Source organism: Mercenaria mercenaria, chromosome 6, assembly GCF_021730395.1.
Source record: "Mercenaria mercenaria strain notata chromosome 6, MADL_Memer_1, whole genome shotgun sequence".
In the NCBI taxonomy this organism is placed as follows: Eukaryota; Metazoa; Mollusca; class Bivalvia; order Venerida; family Veneridae; genus Mercenaria; species Mercenaria mercenaria.
The window spans coordinates 7,753,368-7,770,221 of NC_069366.1; the positions used below are offsets into that span (position 1 = coordinate 7,753,368).

Sequence of the window (16,854 nt, forward strand, 5' to 3'; positions counted from 1 at the left end):
CATATTTTAACTTTAGATAGTAACAGTTTCATTGTAATAAATTAACCACGTTTTCATTAAGGTATTAGGCCCATAACAGAGTATTGCCTTTTTGAAGAGTATTCAATTCCTACCATAAACCTACTTTGATAGCAATTTTCAGGGGGTGGGGGTGGGTGGGGGGGCATAGGTTTAAGCCCTACTGGGACCAATTTTTTTTCTTATTTTCCTTTTTTTCTAGTAAGTTTTTACTTCTTTCAAGACTTATTACTGATTTATTGTACAAAGTGGAACATTTTCATTTGATAAGCGATTTCTTGCTGTTGAAAGTAAATTTACCTCTGAAACAGAAGGGTAGAGTTAGACATCTTTAAAAATACTGAGTTACATGCGGTAAAAGTTCTCTATTCTGCCTTCATTCTTTAGATTACATATTGTGGAAGAAATGTAGGTAGGCTTTACTTCTGCCCCAAGGTTATTTTTTAATGAAGTGAGCAAAATTCAAAACAGACCCGCAGGATTCAACCTTAATTTTTCAATGTTGGAGTTAGAATTCTGTCTCATTAAATCCGTTTACTTGAAGCACCCTAGAAAATGATATTGACAGTTTTATTTTAAGTTTTATGATTGTTTACCAATAGTTTGATGTTTCTTTTATAAAAATTAATGGTATAATGAATTCTCTGCAAACGTTTTGGATAAAGGCCATCACTTTGAAATTTGTCTCTACTTGAGCTTGAAGAAATACCATAAATTACACAAAATTAAAAAAAAAACGGCACGGTAAAAGTTGTTTAAAAATTGCAACACAGTGCGAAACACGGTCAACTGTAAGAATATATCAAGCAAATGCCATTTTTTAAACATTACTATTAGGGGTCTAATGCCTTAATTCATAAAATGATTTTCATTTCTGTACGCGGAATCCAGGCTTTATTGTACGTTTTCCGGATAAATGACGTCACGCCATCACTTCCGGTGCAGAACAAACTTTAACTAATTCTATTTTTTGTTAGTTCAGCTATATCGTCTGCATATCCCACTATTGAACGTTCTTGCAAGAAATGCGGCATTCCTTCTTGTAGACGACAGTCTTGCGCAGCATAGGTGACATTTTCATATAGTGTTTACACGACTCAGCAGCATTGGAATTATATGAAATCAGTGTACCGAAAACTACGACTATATCAAAATGTTTCACATTATTTAATAGTTTCAACAGAGTAACTTATCATCTGATTTTTAAAACAATATCTTCGTAAGAATGCAATATCTAGAAACCACTGATTTTTGAAAATACTTCGAACGAGTCATTTTCAAACGAAAATATTTAATGCATCATAGACGAAATCAATGTTAAATAAATGTAAATTGTCACAACTGCTGAGCTGTAAAATTAATAAAAATAAACAAATTATATAATTTTAGGTTTAAGATCAATATCTAACTATATCATAATTAAATAAAATCGCCTGCGACAAGCATCTCCGATCGTCACGCGTGCAATGCACATAAATGTCTCGAGGAAACCAAGAGATTTATAATAGAATTGGCGTAGGGCTAAAATAATTTGTCATATGTCTATGACTAAGGGGTTATTAATGTATAATAACATTAAACAGCAACATGAATTCTGCAATATGCTGAAATATTATGCAACATATGGTTTCGCATTATCATATTAAATATCTACAGCAAATGTTTCAAATACTTTCTTCTGGGCACATACCAAAAATCTTTGAAAATGTTGCAAACATGTTTTCTGTGGGGAGGTATTTCAAAACACGTTTTCTATGTGATGTGGTTTACAAACTTCGGAAGATCTTGGGTCATGGTAATTTTCCAACTGTATTTGGTACAATTATAAAACGTTTTATTAAAAGAGGTTACGACCCAACTGTTTTGAGACATACCGCATGTTTAGTGTTCAACCCGTTTACAGAAAAGTGTATAATGTCAAAAAACCTTTTTTTCCTTGCAAATATAAAATAAAATATGTTATATTCTTCCTTAAATACAAATTTTGAGTATTTATTAATTAAGATATAAAGGTTGTTGATTAAAATTAAAGTTAAAGATATATAATATTAAAATATTAAAAAGCAGCGAAAAAGTGGCGAAATTTTGTTGTAACCATATTTACCTTTAAAACACAAGACCATATTTTTTCATTTTACATACGGTTTAGACAGACCTTTGAGGAAACACATTTGACCACAATGATTGACGAAAAGTAGAATATCGCCTTCAACAGAAATGGAGTCAAATGTGTTAAAAACACAATTGTTTCACACTGTAGGTGGATCTGAAGGTAGGCGAAAACAAGAGATGATAACTCTAGGATAAAAGCGAACATTCAACCGATGACCCGGATTGGACTAGATTTTGTTCCACTTATCAGTTCATAGTTACGCGCAAAGAAGCATATACAATAGGGTTATTATAACAGTAGCTGTATTCGGCTTGAGTGGATTTTGCCAGATCGGATCTCACGGGGCGCGCATGCGCCGAGTGTGATCCGTCCTTGCAAAATCCCCGAGAGCCGAATACAAAATCCCAGATCTAGCTACTGTTTTAATGACACTTTTATTGAATATCTCCATCTTTTTGTTTGTTTATTTGTAATCGAACGAAGTCTTAAATGTTTGTTGATGTTAAAATGAAATGAGTGTTGTTTTTGTGTGCGCTGTTGATAACTGTGTCAGCTCATGCATATTAATGAAAGTAGTCCGGCAGCATACAATACGGAAGGTACAATACGGGATATTGGAAGGTACAATACGGATTTCAGCCTGTTCGTATTTCTTTGTGAAATGCAAGCTGTATTTTGGACAGAATTTATATAGTTATATAATAAAAAGGCTTCCGTAAGGACGGTGTCTGATGTATGCCATGTCTTGAAGCAGCTTGCTTATAAGCGCAGGTAATGTTGATACATCAGGCAGCTTCTCTTTCGGGCAATATAAGAAGAAAGCCTTGTTCTAATGGGGATGAAAAATGTTTGAGGATAAGTTTAAAATAATCCTTTGTTATCAAAACACTTCACTTTGAGGTTTTGCATTTGCGCTTGTGCAGAAAAGGCAATATAAAGTACATGTATATAATTACATATACTAAGTACTGTAATAAAATCGATGTTTTGGAAATAAAGACGGACTCGTTTTGATTGAGTGTGTTATGAGAGGTAATGACATGTGAACACCGATTACCCCCTCCCAAACACACATTCTTCTACCCTTCTCCCTAAACAACGGCTGAAGCGGGACACCGTTTTACACAAAGACTTAATGGACTCCAATGACTCCACCAAATAAGAAAATATAACAGTATAATGTTGATATATGTATCTTAGAAAAAATCCAACAATGCCAAAGATAACACCATCTCTCGAATGTAGTTGGTCTCTGTCATTTTCATTCACCTCAGTACAAGGATTATACTGTCTTGACGGCCTCTTTCTTTAAAGCCTGAAATAGAAAATATGAATTAATGGGGACAGGAGATAAGGTCACCTTGTCAATATACATATGTACATACATATTCCACATACAAAACTAAAATCAATGGTCTTTAACATGTCTTTTTCTAAGAAGTGTGAATAAATAACACAGTCACTGTATTCCCTCGGCTGCGTTTTCATTAACTATGAATACATGAGGACAGAATATACATACTATAAGTGACCTTTGTATTAGTGAACATTTCCTTGTTGACAGTTTCCTTTTTAACCAATTCACTTAAGATAGTTATGCACGTTTAGCAAACCGGAATTAACTGCGTAACGTTATTTATTTTGATAACTTAGAATAATATTCGGACCAAGAACTCGAAATGAAAGGCAATCGGTGTATAAATGTATCAACGGGAATGTTACTAATAAGATGATATATAGGTATAATAATTTTAAAACGTGAAATTATTCTATAAATATCTTGAAATAAACGTTGACTGCGGATTCCATTGGCAAATACCTTATTATTATAACAAATAAGCCCATGGAACTTTACATCTTATTTGACCATAAAGTAGACAAAACGTTTATCAAGAAAAAGCAAGCACAAAATCTGTTATCTTTAATAATCGACGGACATTCTCCAATATATCCTAAAGTTTTTGGAAAATCAGAGTTTAATCAAATTCTACATTCTTGATAAACATTTGATCCGAACATACAGTTCTGCCTTATTCATAATATATTTATATTATTAGGATTACCAAGATCTGAGCCATCTGTGCTGGATACAGGCGCAAACCAGGGTTATAATAGACTGATTCAGACAGCCAGTCAATTAGGAGGACGTCTTGCCATGCTGTAGTGCATTGTGGGTACAGAGAGTGCAACTGGGGCATCTTGTCTACGGTACAAGCAAACCAGTCTGTCGTCAGCCTACAACATTAACAGTCATTTCATCTACTTATGACATTATAAGGTAAAAGCTTTTTCCCCCCAAAATTCTAAAGGAATTTGGCATAAGTAATTACGAACTTGTGATGGTTAAAAAGAAGTAATACAATGGTTAAGAATTCATTTCACAGCAGATTCAGACAAATGAACATTAAATGTTGCGGTATCATATACAATAAATGTATGTTAGCTGTAAGCATTTGCAGGTCAAATAAAGTAGTTTAAATGTAAATAGTCCTAATCGCTCTACCATTTCTCGTGCCCCGTGTTTTCTTATAATCTACTACGTCACAATATTTATTATAAGGCCTCACCAAATTAAAAAATTGTTCATCAGATTTGCCGGTCGTATATTTTCAGAAACACAAAAAAAAATATTTTTTTTTGTTTTTGGCTTGCGCTCGCCCCATTGAAAACATCAAGCCAAAATTTGTTGGTGCGCTACTTTTTACGGACGTAACAGTGTACAAATGTTTATAATTCCAGTCCCAGATTGTTCTAAAATGGACTTTAATCACAATAAATACATACTACGCACACATTATAACTCTGTCAAAATTCAATCAGAGTTATGGAAATTGTTTCTTCTGGTGTAGACTTTGATAGTAAATAAGTATTTCAAGTTTCAAGTCAAAAGCTTAGTAACAGAGATATTTGACCAAAAAGTCAACCTAAAAACGCTACATTTTCATAGCAGTAAATATTCAAGTCACACATTTATGTCATGATCATGGTTTAAGGCTATGCATTGTTGTATATTACATATTTTCTAACAGTATTTTCAAAAGCATACATTATTTGATTACTCTGTATTGTATGCAAATGTTATTACCTTTTTTCACGAGTTAGCTTTGTTGTGCGTCTGCAGGTCAAATTTTCTCAATCCCATGTGAATCATTTTTAATGTAAAAGGGCTGTACATTCTATTTTAAGGTTTTAGTAGTCAATCGAGAGCCAAATCAAAACAAATATATATCTTTTCTCCTCGCTCGCTCCAGATTTTCTCAAAAAAAAAAAAATATTTAAATTATTTTTTCACTCGCCACCTCAATTTTTTCAGAAAAAAATCCGATGAACAACTTTTCAATTTGGTGTGGCCTAATAAGTATTTGTGGCATTCCTTTCTATCGCATTTTAGATAAAATAACGGTGTAAGAATCTAATGTTTTGAAACGAGACATTAAAAGAAGCGAACAGGAGTTGTTCAGAAGGTTGTTTGTATGAAGCGTAATTCAGTTAAGGATTCGATAGATATTTGATGTCTTGAGTGAGTGAGTGAGTGAGTGAGTTGGGTTTTACGGCGAACCGACACAAAATGGTCATATATCGCCGAGAAGAAGTCATATTGCAAACGCCAACTGTAAAGCCTAAACATTGATGTAAAATGTAAAGCACACCTAAAAACATCCATGTAAAAATGTAAAGAACACTATGAACAATGTAAAACCTATCTAAAAGCATCCATGTAAAAATGTAAAGCATATCCAAAAGCAGTAATGTAAAGATGTATGTACGTGTGTGTTAAAATATTAGCTGCAAACATAATAATATTGCAAGATGTAAATAAAAATAAGAAGTGTTAGATCTTTTGATATATTCCTATCTGCTTTAAAAACGATAAAAATTTTCCGACTGATGTCTTGAAAATCATAGAAAGAAAAAGTTGTATGACACGAAAATTTAAAAGCTTATAAAATAGGTATATTATTCTAAAAACCGATTGTCAATTTATTGATAAATGCTTGAATTCCCGAATAGGGTCCAAATGAAGGAGCCACACTTCTGGACAGTGCAGAGCCTTTAAAATCTCACCATTGTCAAAGAAATGTTGCACATTTTCGTTTTGAAGCATTTGCAGTACTGTACGAGTACTGAAATTTCGAATGACAAGGTTAAACATCGTTTTATGGAAGTTTGAAAATTGTTTTTTTTTTTTCATTTTCCTTTATAAATGGAATTTTTTTTCAAAGGGGGACAACTTTTTGAAAATAAATACGAGACAGTATGGAACACAACCGGAAAACATGTATTGAATGACTAGAATATCGATAAAGACGTTGTTCGTTTGCAAAACATTATAAGAACTTATTTTCACGGTTTATAATTCTCTTTTTATTGATTCATTTCCGTTTCATGAAAGTGATTATATGTCAAAAATGTGTATGGTGGACAAATAGAAAAAAAAACAAAACAAGTAAATCAATGACATTCTTACATATATTTGAATTTTAGGACTCGTTGTTCTACTTGTCCGTAATATGCAATATTTCGCAGTTTTTTTTTGTCTTTAACAAACTCTGAACATATAATGGCTTTCATGAAACAGACATGATTATCCCATAAAAAAGATATTAGGAACCGTAAATTGAACGTTTCACAATTGTCTTTAAATGGACAACATCTTTACCAATAAACTCGGTCCAATGCATGTTTAAACGTATTGTCGCGTACTGCTCCAAACATCAAGTATTCACAAGAAGTTATTCCCCTTTAAAATAGAATTCCATTTGTAAAGAAATAAAAACAATCAATTTTCAAAATTTCTAGAAAAGATAATCAATCTTATTATTCGAAATTTCAGTACTCATACATTGTTGTAAATGTATCAAAACGAAGATGTGCAACATTTCTTTGAAAATGGTTAGATTTTAAAGGCTCTGGACTGTCCAGAAGTGAGGCCCCTTATCGTGGTCCCTTTTCTGGAATTCAAGCATCTACCATTAAATTGACACTGGAATTTTAAAATAATGTTCTTATTTAATAAGCTGTGCAATTTTCATGGAAAACAACTATTTCTTTCTATGATTTGATGATGTTCTAATTTCAAGACATCAAATATTCATCGAATCCTTAATATATAAAAGTTAAAATCCCTTGTTCTAAGAAAAAACGTCGAAATAACGTTATCATTAAAGTGAATTCATATGAAATAAAAACAGCCGTATTTATTTGTGTTCAGCTGTTTGTTTAATGTTACAATAGGCCTAGGCATGTCACCTTTTAAATGTACATAAAGAATCTTAAGATAACTACGGCAACACTATCAGACGCTCTGCTGGTGTTTTATATGTTTCCTGTCTAATATAATTTTGACGCCAGAATAAAAAACTTTAATTTTTTGAATATGAATGTAATATGATGGAACAATTGCTACGAAGGTGATACGAGGGGCATTTAAAAAAAATGCCTTGCTTTGCACGATATTCACATAAAAAGCATAACGGTATAACTAGATATCCATTCTCTACACATAGATACCAAATTTACAGGAGATTTCGTACGAATTGTGCGATGTTCATGGGCAGAAAGAAGTGTCGTATGTCACCGTCACTCGGAGGGTTAAGAAGTTTAAAAGCGGTTGTGACTCCATTAATGATCCACCAAAACCTGGACGTCCTTGTAGTGCCATTTCTAACAATATGGTCGAAAAAGTATGCGACGTGGTTAAGTCTGACGCAAGACTAACTGTTCAACAGATAGCTAGTATAGTTGGTATCTCAGCCGCAAGTGTATTCCGCATACTAAAACGTAATTTGAAAATGAGACGCATTACAGCTAGATGTATCCCTCATTTATTGTCTGACAAGTAAAAACGTGTCCGACTTGAAACAGCCATAAATCTGCGTAAAATGTTTCCAAAATACCATAGAAAGCAGTTTCTGACATTTTTACTGGAGATGAGACATGGTTACACTTTTTTCTGAGCCTATTAGGAAACGTAACTACAAAATATGGGCTACCAAAAACTGCCGCCGCCCCAAAATTGCCAAAAGACTGATGAGTGCTAAGAAAGCAATGTTTGTTATTTTCTTTGATATCCGTATTCCGATTATGCAACTGGATGTATCAAATAGAAAATCTGTGACTGGATTATTTTATGAAGAGAAAGTGTAGAAGAAACTTAAACAACAATGTTTTAAACGACGCCCACACACTGGGTTAAAGAACATATCCCTGCTGCACGACAACGCCCCTTCGCATAAGTGCAAATGTGTTGACCTCGTTGTTTGAATAAGGAAAGTGTTCGAGTTCTTCCACATACACCATATTCCCAAGACCTAGCGCCGTGTGACTATTTCTTGTTCCCTAGATTGAAAAAAACATTTAGCTGGTAGACATTATAGGTTCCTACAGGCCCTTGGATCAGCTGTTTATCAGTGTATGCTTCGTATACCTAAAAATGAGTATGAAAATGCCTTTAAAAATTAGATTAAACGTTTGAAACCTTGTGTACGTAATCAAGGGTGATTACTTCGAGGGTATGAAGCGTAAATAAATTAAAATCTATCAACCGCGCGCTTTTTACTACCCAAGTTGCATTACTTTTGAAATGCCCCTCGTATTGCGGACGAAGTAAATTTGAGACACTCGAGGAAAGATAAATTCACATGAAATTGTGCCAAAGAAGCGACAAGAAGTTACTATGAGACAGTTCATCTATCGATTCATACTGAAGGATGTTCTCAAATTTATGAAATCATTTTATTTTAAGCACAGCCTTTTTCCACTTTTAGCCGGTATATAAAACGTCATAATTTTGAACTGTAATTTATCATCTAACTTTTCTTTTCTATAAAGCAGAAATATTTCTGTTTTACCTTTATTACTACTTCAACAGTTCTAATAATTTAAAACTCCGTTTAAAAATTACATACAATATCTTTCTTACCTCTATTTTTTGCCGCGGTAGGGTTATTCGTTTTATTAAAATTATAGTACTGACTTGCTATGGTACAGATTTAAATTGCTAGTGTTTTATATTTCAACAAAACAAAAGTAAATCTGTTTTAAAAACATTTAATATATTTAAAAGATTTCTATGGTCATATTAGCTGTCTTTTCATAATCAACATTTAATATTTATTTATTAAAGCGTTCTTTTCAGCTTATAAGTAATATTCAAAATGTAACATATTTTAGAATCAAATTGTATTTTATGTTCCTTTACATTCACACAAAGAAGAAATAAACTTTTATTTGTTAATATCTACAAATACAAATTTTTCTCATTATCACATCTAAAGTGGTATATATGTATATCAAATATGGAGAGACAAAAAGGGGGAATTTCTCTAGTAATATATAATCATTACCTTTTTGCCCATGAACTGTACTCCTTGATACTGTCACCTTTCAGCTTATGTTGATCTTAGTAAAATACAGAAGCAAGAATAATGTCAACATTGTATGACAAAGGCTCTCTGTAAATGCTAGATAAAATACAAGAGAGTTTTACCAATATGTGCTTGTCTGCTACATGTCGATGATGGATACAAAGTTCCACTTAAATTGGATTCAAACTGGTATTACGGTTCAGAAAGGGGCATAACTCAAATATAATAATTAGACATGGAAATCCCGACAACATTCGCATTAACATTCATCTATCACATTGCATTTGTATTGGATGGAAACTGTTTAACTGGTTGAATAAAAGCTACAGATGTAGTTGTACGAAAGCTAAGTCTAAAAAGGGTCATGATCCTAAAACATCAAATATTAAAAGAGGTTCGATATTACATGCGTATGTCTACTTCATATGATGACTTGGTATACTACGTTTCTTTAAACTGAATGGACATGGTAGGGAGTTTAGTACACAAGGTACAGATATAGTTGTAATATGTAATCGAAAAAGTAATATTTCTCAAAAATAGTAATAGGACATGAATTACATGAAAATGTACGCATGTCCACTTCATGTTAAAGATATATACCATGTTTTATTTGAATTGGATTAAACCTATAGGAGTAGTTTACAACGGGCGAACGGAGTGAATGGTGGACGAAAAGTTAAAACACTATGAGCCTCTCTGCTCTTCGGCACCGGGGACATAAAAATATTTAAAAAATCTGTATGACTATTCAAGTCATACAAAATTCAACACTAATTGTATTCGTTATAATTCCATATCATTACGGTATTTTCCCATTTAATGTTCAATCATATTCTAGACTTAAATCTTACCATAAACACATGAAATGGCTTATTTATTAAAACGTTTCTACTTTTTTAATTTGTATTTATCATATTAACTTGAATACCAATGTTAAATGTTAAAGTTGTAAACTCCGTCTATTATGAAATACCTTGTACCTTTCCAGTTGAAAGAGCAAATGCCGGCAAAAGACATTGATTATAATTTTGATGATAAAACAAGGTCACATATCCAGTGATAGCAATTACTAAGATGCAAAATACAAGCAAAAGCCTAAAGTATTGTTTGAATGGATGTGTAAATGATTGGCATTTATACACGCATATATATGAACAAGAGTGCCAGAATGTCACAATATACGCTCGTCATGTAAATGTTACAGTAAAACATACTCTGTATAAGTTTGGTAGACAGTAAGCCCAAACAACGACATATGCATTTCTAACAACCAGGTCAAAAAGTTTCTTCAATATTAAGCTATTTATAGTAGCAACATAGGAAAGTAAGTCCAGAAGAAATCTATATTAAGTCCACAACAAAAACTCCTTACCAATTAGAGATACCTTAAAAACCACCTAAAATTGGATGTAAAATGCATATTGTACCACAGAAAAGTGGTTTCCAGTTTTCCCTACGGCCAATAATAAAAAAGTTACAATATAAGCTATCTACAAAAACAACAAAGGGAAGTAATTCTAAAACTAGGGACCTGGTTCTTGTGCATGACACTCCGACTCATGGTGGTAAATATTTGTGCCAAGTTACATCAAAATCCTTCCATGCATGAAGAAGAAATGCTCCGGACAAAGTATCGACATTTGACCTCTAAATGTGATCTTGACCTAAGACCTAAGGGCCTGGTTCTTCCGCATGACAATTCGTCTCATGGTGGTGAACAATTGTGCCAAGTTAAATCAAAATCGCTTCATACATGAAGAAGAAATGCTCCGGACAAAATCATTCTTGAATTTGACCTTCGGCGTCTAAGTGTGACATTGACATTAGACCTAGGGACCTGATTTTGCGCATGACACTCCGTGTCATAATGGTGAACATTTCTGCTAAGTTACATCAAAATCTCTCCATGTATGAAGAAGATATGCTCTGGACAAAGTCTGTGGACGCCGCCAGCTCTCCCGCCATGTGCGTTCCCATAATACGTCCCGTTTTTTCAAACGGGCATATAAAAATAGAGCAATGTGACAACACAGACACTACAAATGAGTAAGGAAGACAGTGACACAACGACATGGGACGATCAGTGGATAAACGCCACTGGTGAAATTTAACTTTGTATATGGTGCGCATCAAACCTCATATGTTCTTAATATTTTTAGGTAACTGTAGAGTATATGTAACCACTGATCATATAAAACACAGCCAGAACCACATAACAAAAAGTCACACATCGCAAGTCATCATTATACAAATCAAAGCCACACACAATGAATCGATTTTGCCCCTTTCTAGGAAATCACGAGGGGCGCTTCGGGTCTTGCTCTATAATCAAAAGCTGCAAATGACCTTTAATTGTGTCGTTGGGAACTTAGATCAAACAAAAATATTAATTTTAAGCACGGGCTTCATGATTCTCATGAAATAAGATAAATGAGATATGCGACGAAATGGCTATATATAAAAATAATACGTACTTCCTTTGATGGTAAGATTGAAATAGCACGCGAAAGTTATGTTGTTTCTGCCGCATGCGTGTTTGTAGTTAAAGCCATATGTTACATCTGAAACATGTTATAGGATATTGAATAAAAACGGTTGTCTCTGTAGTCTAGAACATAATCTAAAAACAGAAATAAATAAAACATTGAAATGTTTTGATGCAGATACACATCGAAAACATTCAAACAAAATGAACTAATTTGAAAACATGCCAATCATAAAAATATTATGACAAGAAAAAAAGAAACAAGCGTCCTTTTCGGGTTCAGTCGTGTGCAACACATTCAATTATACTTCTAACAAAATATAATCCATACAGTATCTAAACAATGTACTGAAGTCGAAGCATGACTTATCGAAAGGCGACAACGTAATATCATGGGTAAATCTTACACTCTTTCAGCCAGTCAGCGAGATGTTCTCCACTGCAGTAAATAGGCAACCAGTCAGTAGTCAGCTGAGCTATATCTTCAGAATTGCCACAGCTTTGCAACACACTGGACGCCCGAATACATTCCTTGTACTTAGGGATAACGTTGCTGTAAAAGTAAATACTTTCACTCATAATTCAAAACATTATCAGCAAGTTTACGAATAACGGTTCAAATAGTCGATAGCGGCAAGTTGTTGAAGGAAATCTGGTCACTGCTTACCAGTAGGTGTGACCGCCTGGTGCAAATCTGACCAATTTCTGCAAGTAGACATACTCACTTTACGAAGGTTTTGTCTTCAGTTCTTAAAAATGATACGACTAGGTAAAAGTCAACGAAGTCCAAGAAGCATTTTACTTTTAGCTAAACATAGAAATGTTACGAAAGGTTGGACCCTAGCCGTATAATTTTATTATAAATGATCGGAATCATGTGACTGAAGTTTTGAAATAATATCATGTACAGGTAAATATTTCTCTGCTGTAAACAAACGCGTCACAGTAGAATGCACTGCGAATGTCTGAAATGGAACCGGTAAGGCTTTTAAAATGTATACTATGTACAGTAAAAATTCTTATTGTAAAACTGTGTTTGATAAAAATGTAAATCTGCATTTGATTGGCCTTTTTCTATTTCAGTTACTGAGAACATACTTAGATAACAGCTTTTAAGAAATCGTTTAAATTATGTACGTTTGAATATAAACACAAACTGAAAGAAAAAAATCATTAGTACTGCTGAGAAAGTTTAGCCAATAACCCGTTGGTTTTATGCTGCACTTATTAAGGATTAAGAATGTTTGGATCTACGAAGTAAATTTTAATGAAACATCTCCCTTTGGTGCATGTACTTATTGTCTACATTAAACAACAAAAATAAAATGTTGCAGACTCGGTTTTATTGAGCCTGTTCATGGACGGTAGTGGCAATGCATGCTACCGTCCACGCACACTAGCCCCGGGTTGAGCAGAACTCAATATTTACACATGTTACAAGTACCAAAAAGAATTTAGATACATCCGCAGATGTGTTCATACGGCGGTGCACATATCAATGATACATTTGTGTGTAATTCCATAAAAATTTGCGTATGGTCCACAATGAAAATAATGGGCTAGCCCTAAACGAGAAAACAATGGGCAGAACAAAACAAACTGTAATTTAGAAAGGGGATCTGAGGTTATGGAGCCTGCATATCACAGAAACTGCCAAAAGACAAAATTAAAAAGCAGGCACCGTATCCAAGGGGTGATTATGCAATACCTAAAGCTATGAAAGCGTGAGTATTGGAACCACCCAAGCCAAAATGTTTAAGCTGAAAAACTAAACATTACCAATAACACAAAATAAAGTCGTGCTGAGCGATCTGAAAAGATGTAAATATAACAGCTCTAGGGCTTTCAAAAAAATCGTAAAAATTTCTTTGACCTCAAACATACATACTAAATTTCCACCCGACATTCCCTTCTTTCCAACCATTGAGCAGTTCAATGTTGCTGTTTGCAACATTGATCAGACTTCATCATAACCTTGCTCTTCACCCCTGTTTCTATCTTAAACTCACTAACACAGTTTCCTTTCCTTTTTTGGCCCAATTTTCTTTTCTTTTTTTTTTTACCAACTTTGTGGCGTGATGCACACGAAAGTGTTTATGTCCCTGTAAAGGGTTACACAGTAATGGAAGATAGATAGATGGATGAATATAGGGATGGATGATGGATAAATTAATTACTAGTTTACCTGCAATACGATTCTATGTCTTCAACAAATTCGCTTTTTGTAAGTTCAACCATATCTTCTGAATACCCCCCGATCGAAAGCTCTGGCAGGAAATGCAACGTTCCCTCCTGCAGACGACACTCTTGCACTGGCTTGGTGACATTTTCATAATGGTTACACGACTCAGCAGCGTGGATGTAACGCGGAAAAATCAGTGTTCCAAAAAGAACGGCTGAATAAAAAAAGTGCGACTTCATTTAATATTTTCAACCTATCATCTGATTTGACAAACTGTACCTGCGTTAGAATGAAAGGATACAATACAGAAGAATAATGTATGAGAATACTTCAAATAAATCAACTTTTGAAACGAAAATATTCCTTTATACACTTTATCATAGACGAAATGAAAATTGTCACAACCGCTGAGCCGTAAAATTAATTAGAAATAAACAAAATTAATGCAGTCAATTTAGGATTAAATATGTTTTAATATTTTCAGTAGCGATTAAAAAAAATAAAATTACCTGCGACAAGCATCTTCAGTCGTTACGAGTCCTCTGCTATGCACATAAATATCTGGATGTCACCGACAGATTTACAACAGAAATAATGTAGGGCTGAAATAGATTTGTCATATTTTGTATGACTATGGGGTAATTGATGTATAATAGCATCAATTAGCGACATAAATACAGCAAAATACTGCAAAATGTTGAAAGCATTATACAAGCTCTGTGAAGTAAAATACTGGTCTTTCACTTTGGTCTGTAATTGGGCAATTATATATAATAATAATGATTGAACTTACGATAAACACCATGAGTGTAAAACTTTCTGGCATACATTCAAATCTGTTCATAATCTATGGCGTCATGTTATTATTATCAAACATTTACAGTCATTGTTTCAAATACTTTCGTCTTGGTATACACGCCCTGTCGAACGACAATCCTAGGAAATATTGCAAGTATGCACTACAAAATTGACATCAGATAGATCTATTGCCTATTTTTTTCGTTATCTTGATCGTTAGGTCTGCATCAGAGAACGCCCGCTTGTCTCGTAAATTTGGGCAGTAGGTCGTCATCGTAGGGCACCAGTTTTCACGTTAATTTGCACGATTTAACACATTATTCTAGATATATTCTATTTGAGAAAAGAGTTCTCTTACCGATGTGGTTTTGAAACGTCATTTGTGTGTAGTTCTTGACATAAGGAAGCCATCAAGTCAGTGCACGTCGTTTTAACCTGGTGATAGCCAGAAGACCTGAAACAATGGATGGTTGGGTCAATGCCTTGAGGAGCACCTGAAGTCTTCCTCCACCACAAAATGCATGAAAGGTAGCATTATAACCTAAATTGTGTTGGCATTATTAGTTACACTGCTTGTTGGTGGCAGGATACGGGATACGTTGTCGAGGAAATCCATATCAGGCAAAATTTTCGAGACAGCGTATATCCCGTATCCTGTCACCAACAAGCAGTGTAACGATTTTATCTTGCCGACTACCTTTACATCCTCGCTGTAATTGACATAATTTTTATATTAATACTTTAAGGAGGTAGGTTACCTTGTTACCAGGGTAAATTCAAATTAGTTTAACCGCAGCAAATTTTTGTGTTTCGTGTAATTTAATGTTTTGACTGCTACAATCTCAATTTCTTTTATCTCTGGCCCTTCAAGTTCAGTTTTTATACAGGTTTGAAAAACATGACCCTTTAAAGGTATTTTATATAGAAAGAAGAAGGAAAATACGTATATTTAACAGTTTTCAGTGCATTTTGGTTTCATTGATATCCGTAGAGGTCTGCATAATTAATAATTTTACTAGTATGCGCGTTAGCTTTCTAATATAAGCTTAAAATATATATGTCGCGGGGCTCGTGTTTCCATGGTAACGCATTTTTTCTCATTTTTAAACAACTATGTATGAAAACAGTTTTTTTCGACGGCTTCAGTGTCATTCTGTTAATGACCAACATAGAATATTTGGGTAAAATTATTAGCAAAACACCAAGCACTTTACATGTTACCCTATTTTTCTTAAAGTTTAAAGTAACCGTGGCAACAGGGATGTTTAAAATAGCTTATATCTTGCTTTTTATCATAATTTCTTACAAAAAAATATTAAATAAGATAATCTTTCTTGTTAATGTAGCTTTAAAACATTTTAATTCTAACGTAAGCTTAAAATACTTACAGCAGTACCCCTCGTCTGACATTTTTTATGGAAAAATCGTGCTGCATGCTGCTATTATTATTATGGATATTGTTGAAATGAAAATAAAATGCCGAAACTGTGTTCCTTAAATAGACCAGTGTCAACGCTTTTGAATTTTACATTTAGATATATAGGTCACGGGCTTCGTTTCCATAGTAACATCAATTTAATTCAAGAAACCACAATTTTCTAGTGAAATTTGAACAATTTTAGAACTTAGTTTTAATATATGAGTAACAAAGTATCAATGGAAACTGAAAAATGGGTATTACGAATCAAACTGTCCAATTTTTATTTGAAAATGGCCGTATTAAGTAACCTTTCACCCAGCTATATTCCCAATAACATTGGTTACCATCATCCATTTTCTTACATTCCGCATAACATTTCAATAAAACTATATAAAAGAAGCAAAATATTGATTATTATTCAGAGCGAAAGACACATAAAATATATTTCAGTAAATAATGGCTGTTTAA

The 16,854-nt window shown here is 33.6% G+C and overlaps 1 protein-coding gene across 2 annotated transcripts; it reads right to left on the reverse strand.

The window, feature by feature from the left end:
• Window positions 1-3,308: 3,308 nt before the first annotated feature.
• LOC123549722 (uncharacterized) lies at window positions 3,309-14,776 on the reverse strand. 2 transcript variants are annotated; one of them, XM_045338040.2, is made up of 7 exons: window positions 14,678-14,776; window positions 14,172-14,382; window positions 12,394-12,539; window positions 11,976-12,062; window positions 9,478-9,532; window positions 4,195-4,366; window positions 3,309-3,446 (listed from the first exon to the last, which is right to left on the reverse strand). In XM_045338040.2, exons 1-7 carry the CDS (start codon window positions 14,688-14,690, stop codon window positions 3,414-3,416), a joined length of 717 nt encoding a protein of 238 aa, XP_045193975.2. In that variant the 5' UTR covers window positions 14,691-14,776; the 3' UTR covers window positions 3,309-3,413. The 2 variants fall into 2 exon arrangements, with proteins under 2 accessions (XP_045193975.2, XP_045193976.2); XM_045338041.2 differs by lacking the exon at window positions 11,976-12,062.
• Window positions 14,777-16,854: the final 2,078 nt, after the last annotated feature.

Excerpts from the sequence above, each read along its gene's own strand:
- LOC123549722 (XM_045338040.2), bottom strand. Across the intron at positions 12,540-14,171 it reads GACATAGAATCGTATTGCAG|CAACGTTATCCCTAAGTACA; the intron begins GTAAACTAGTAA and ends TTACTTTTACAG. Across the intron at positions 3,447-4,194 it reads CACAGATGGCTCAGATCTTG|GCTTTAAAGAAAGAGGCCGT; the intron begins GTAATCCTAATA and ends TTTCTATTTCAG.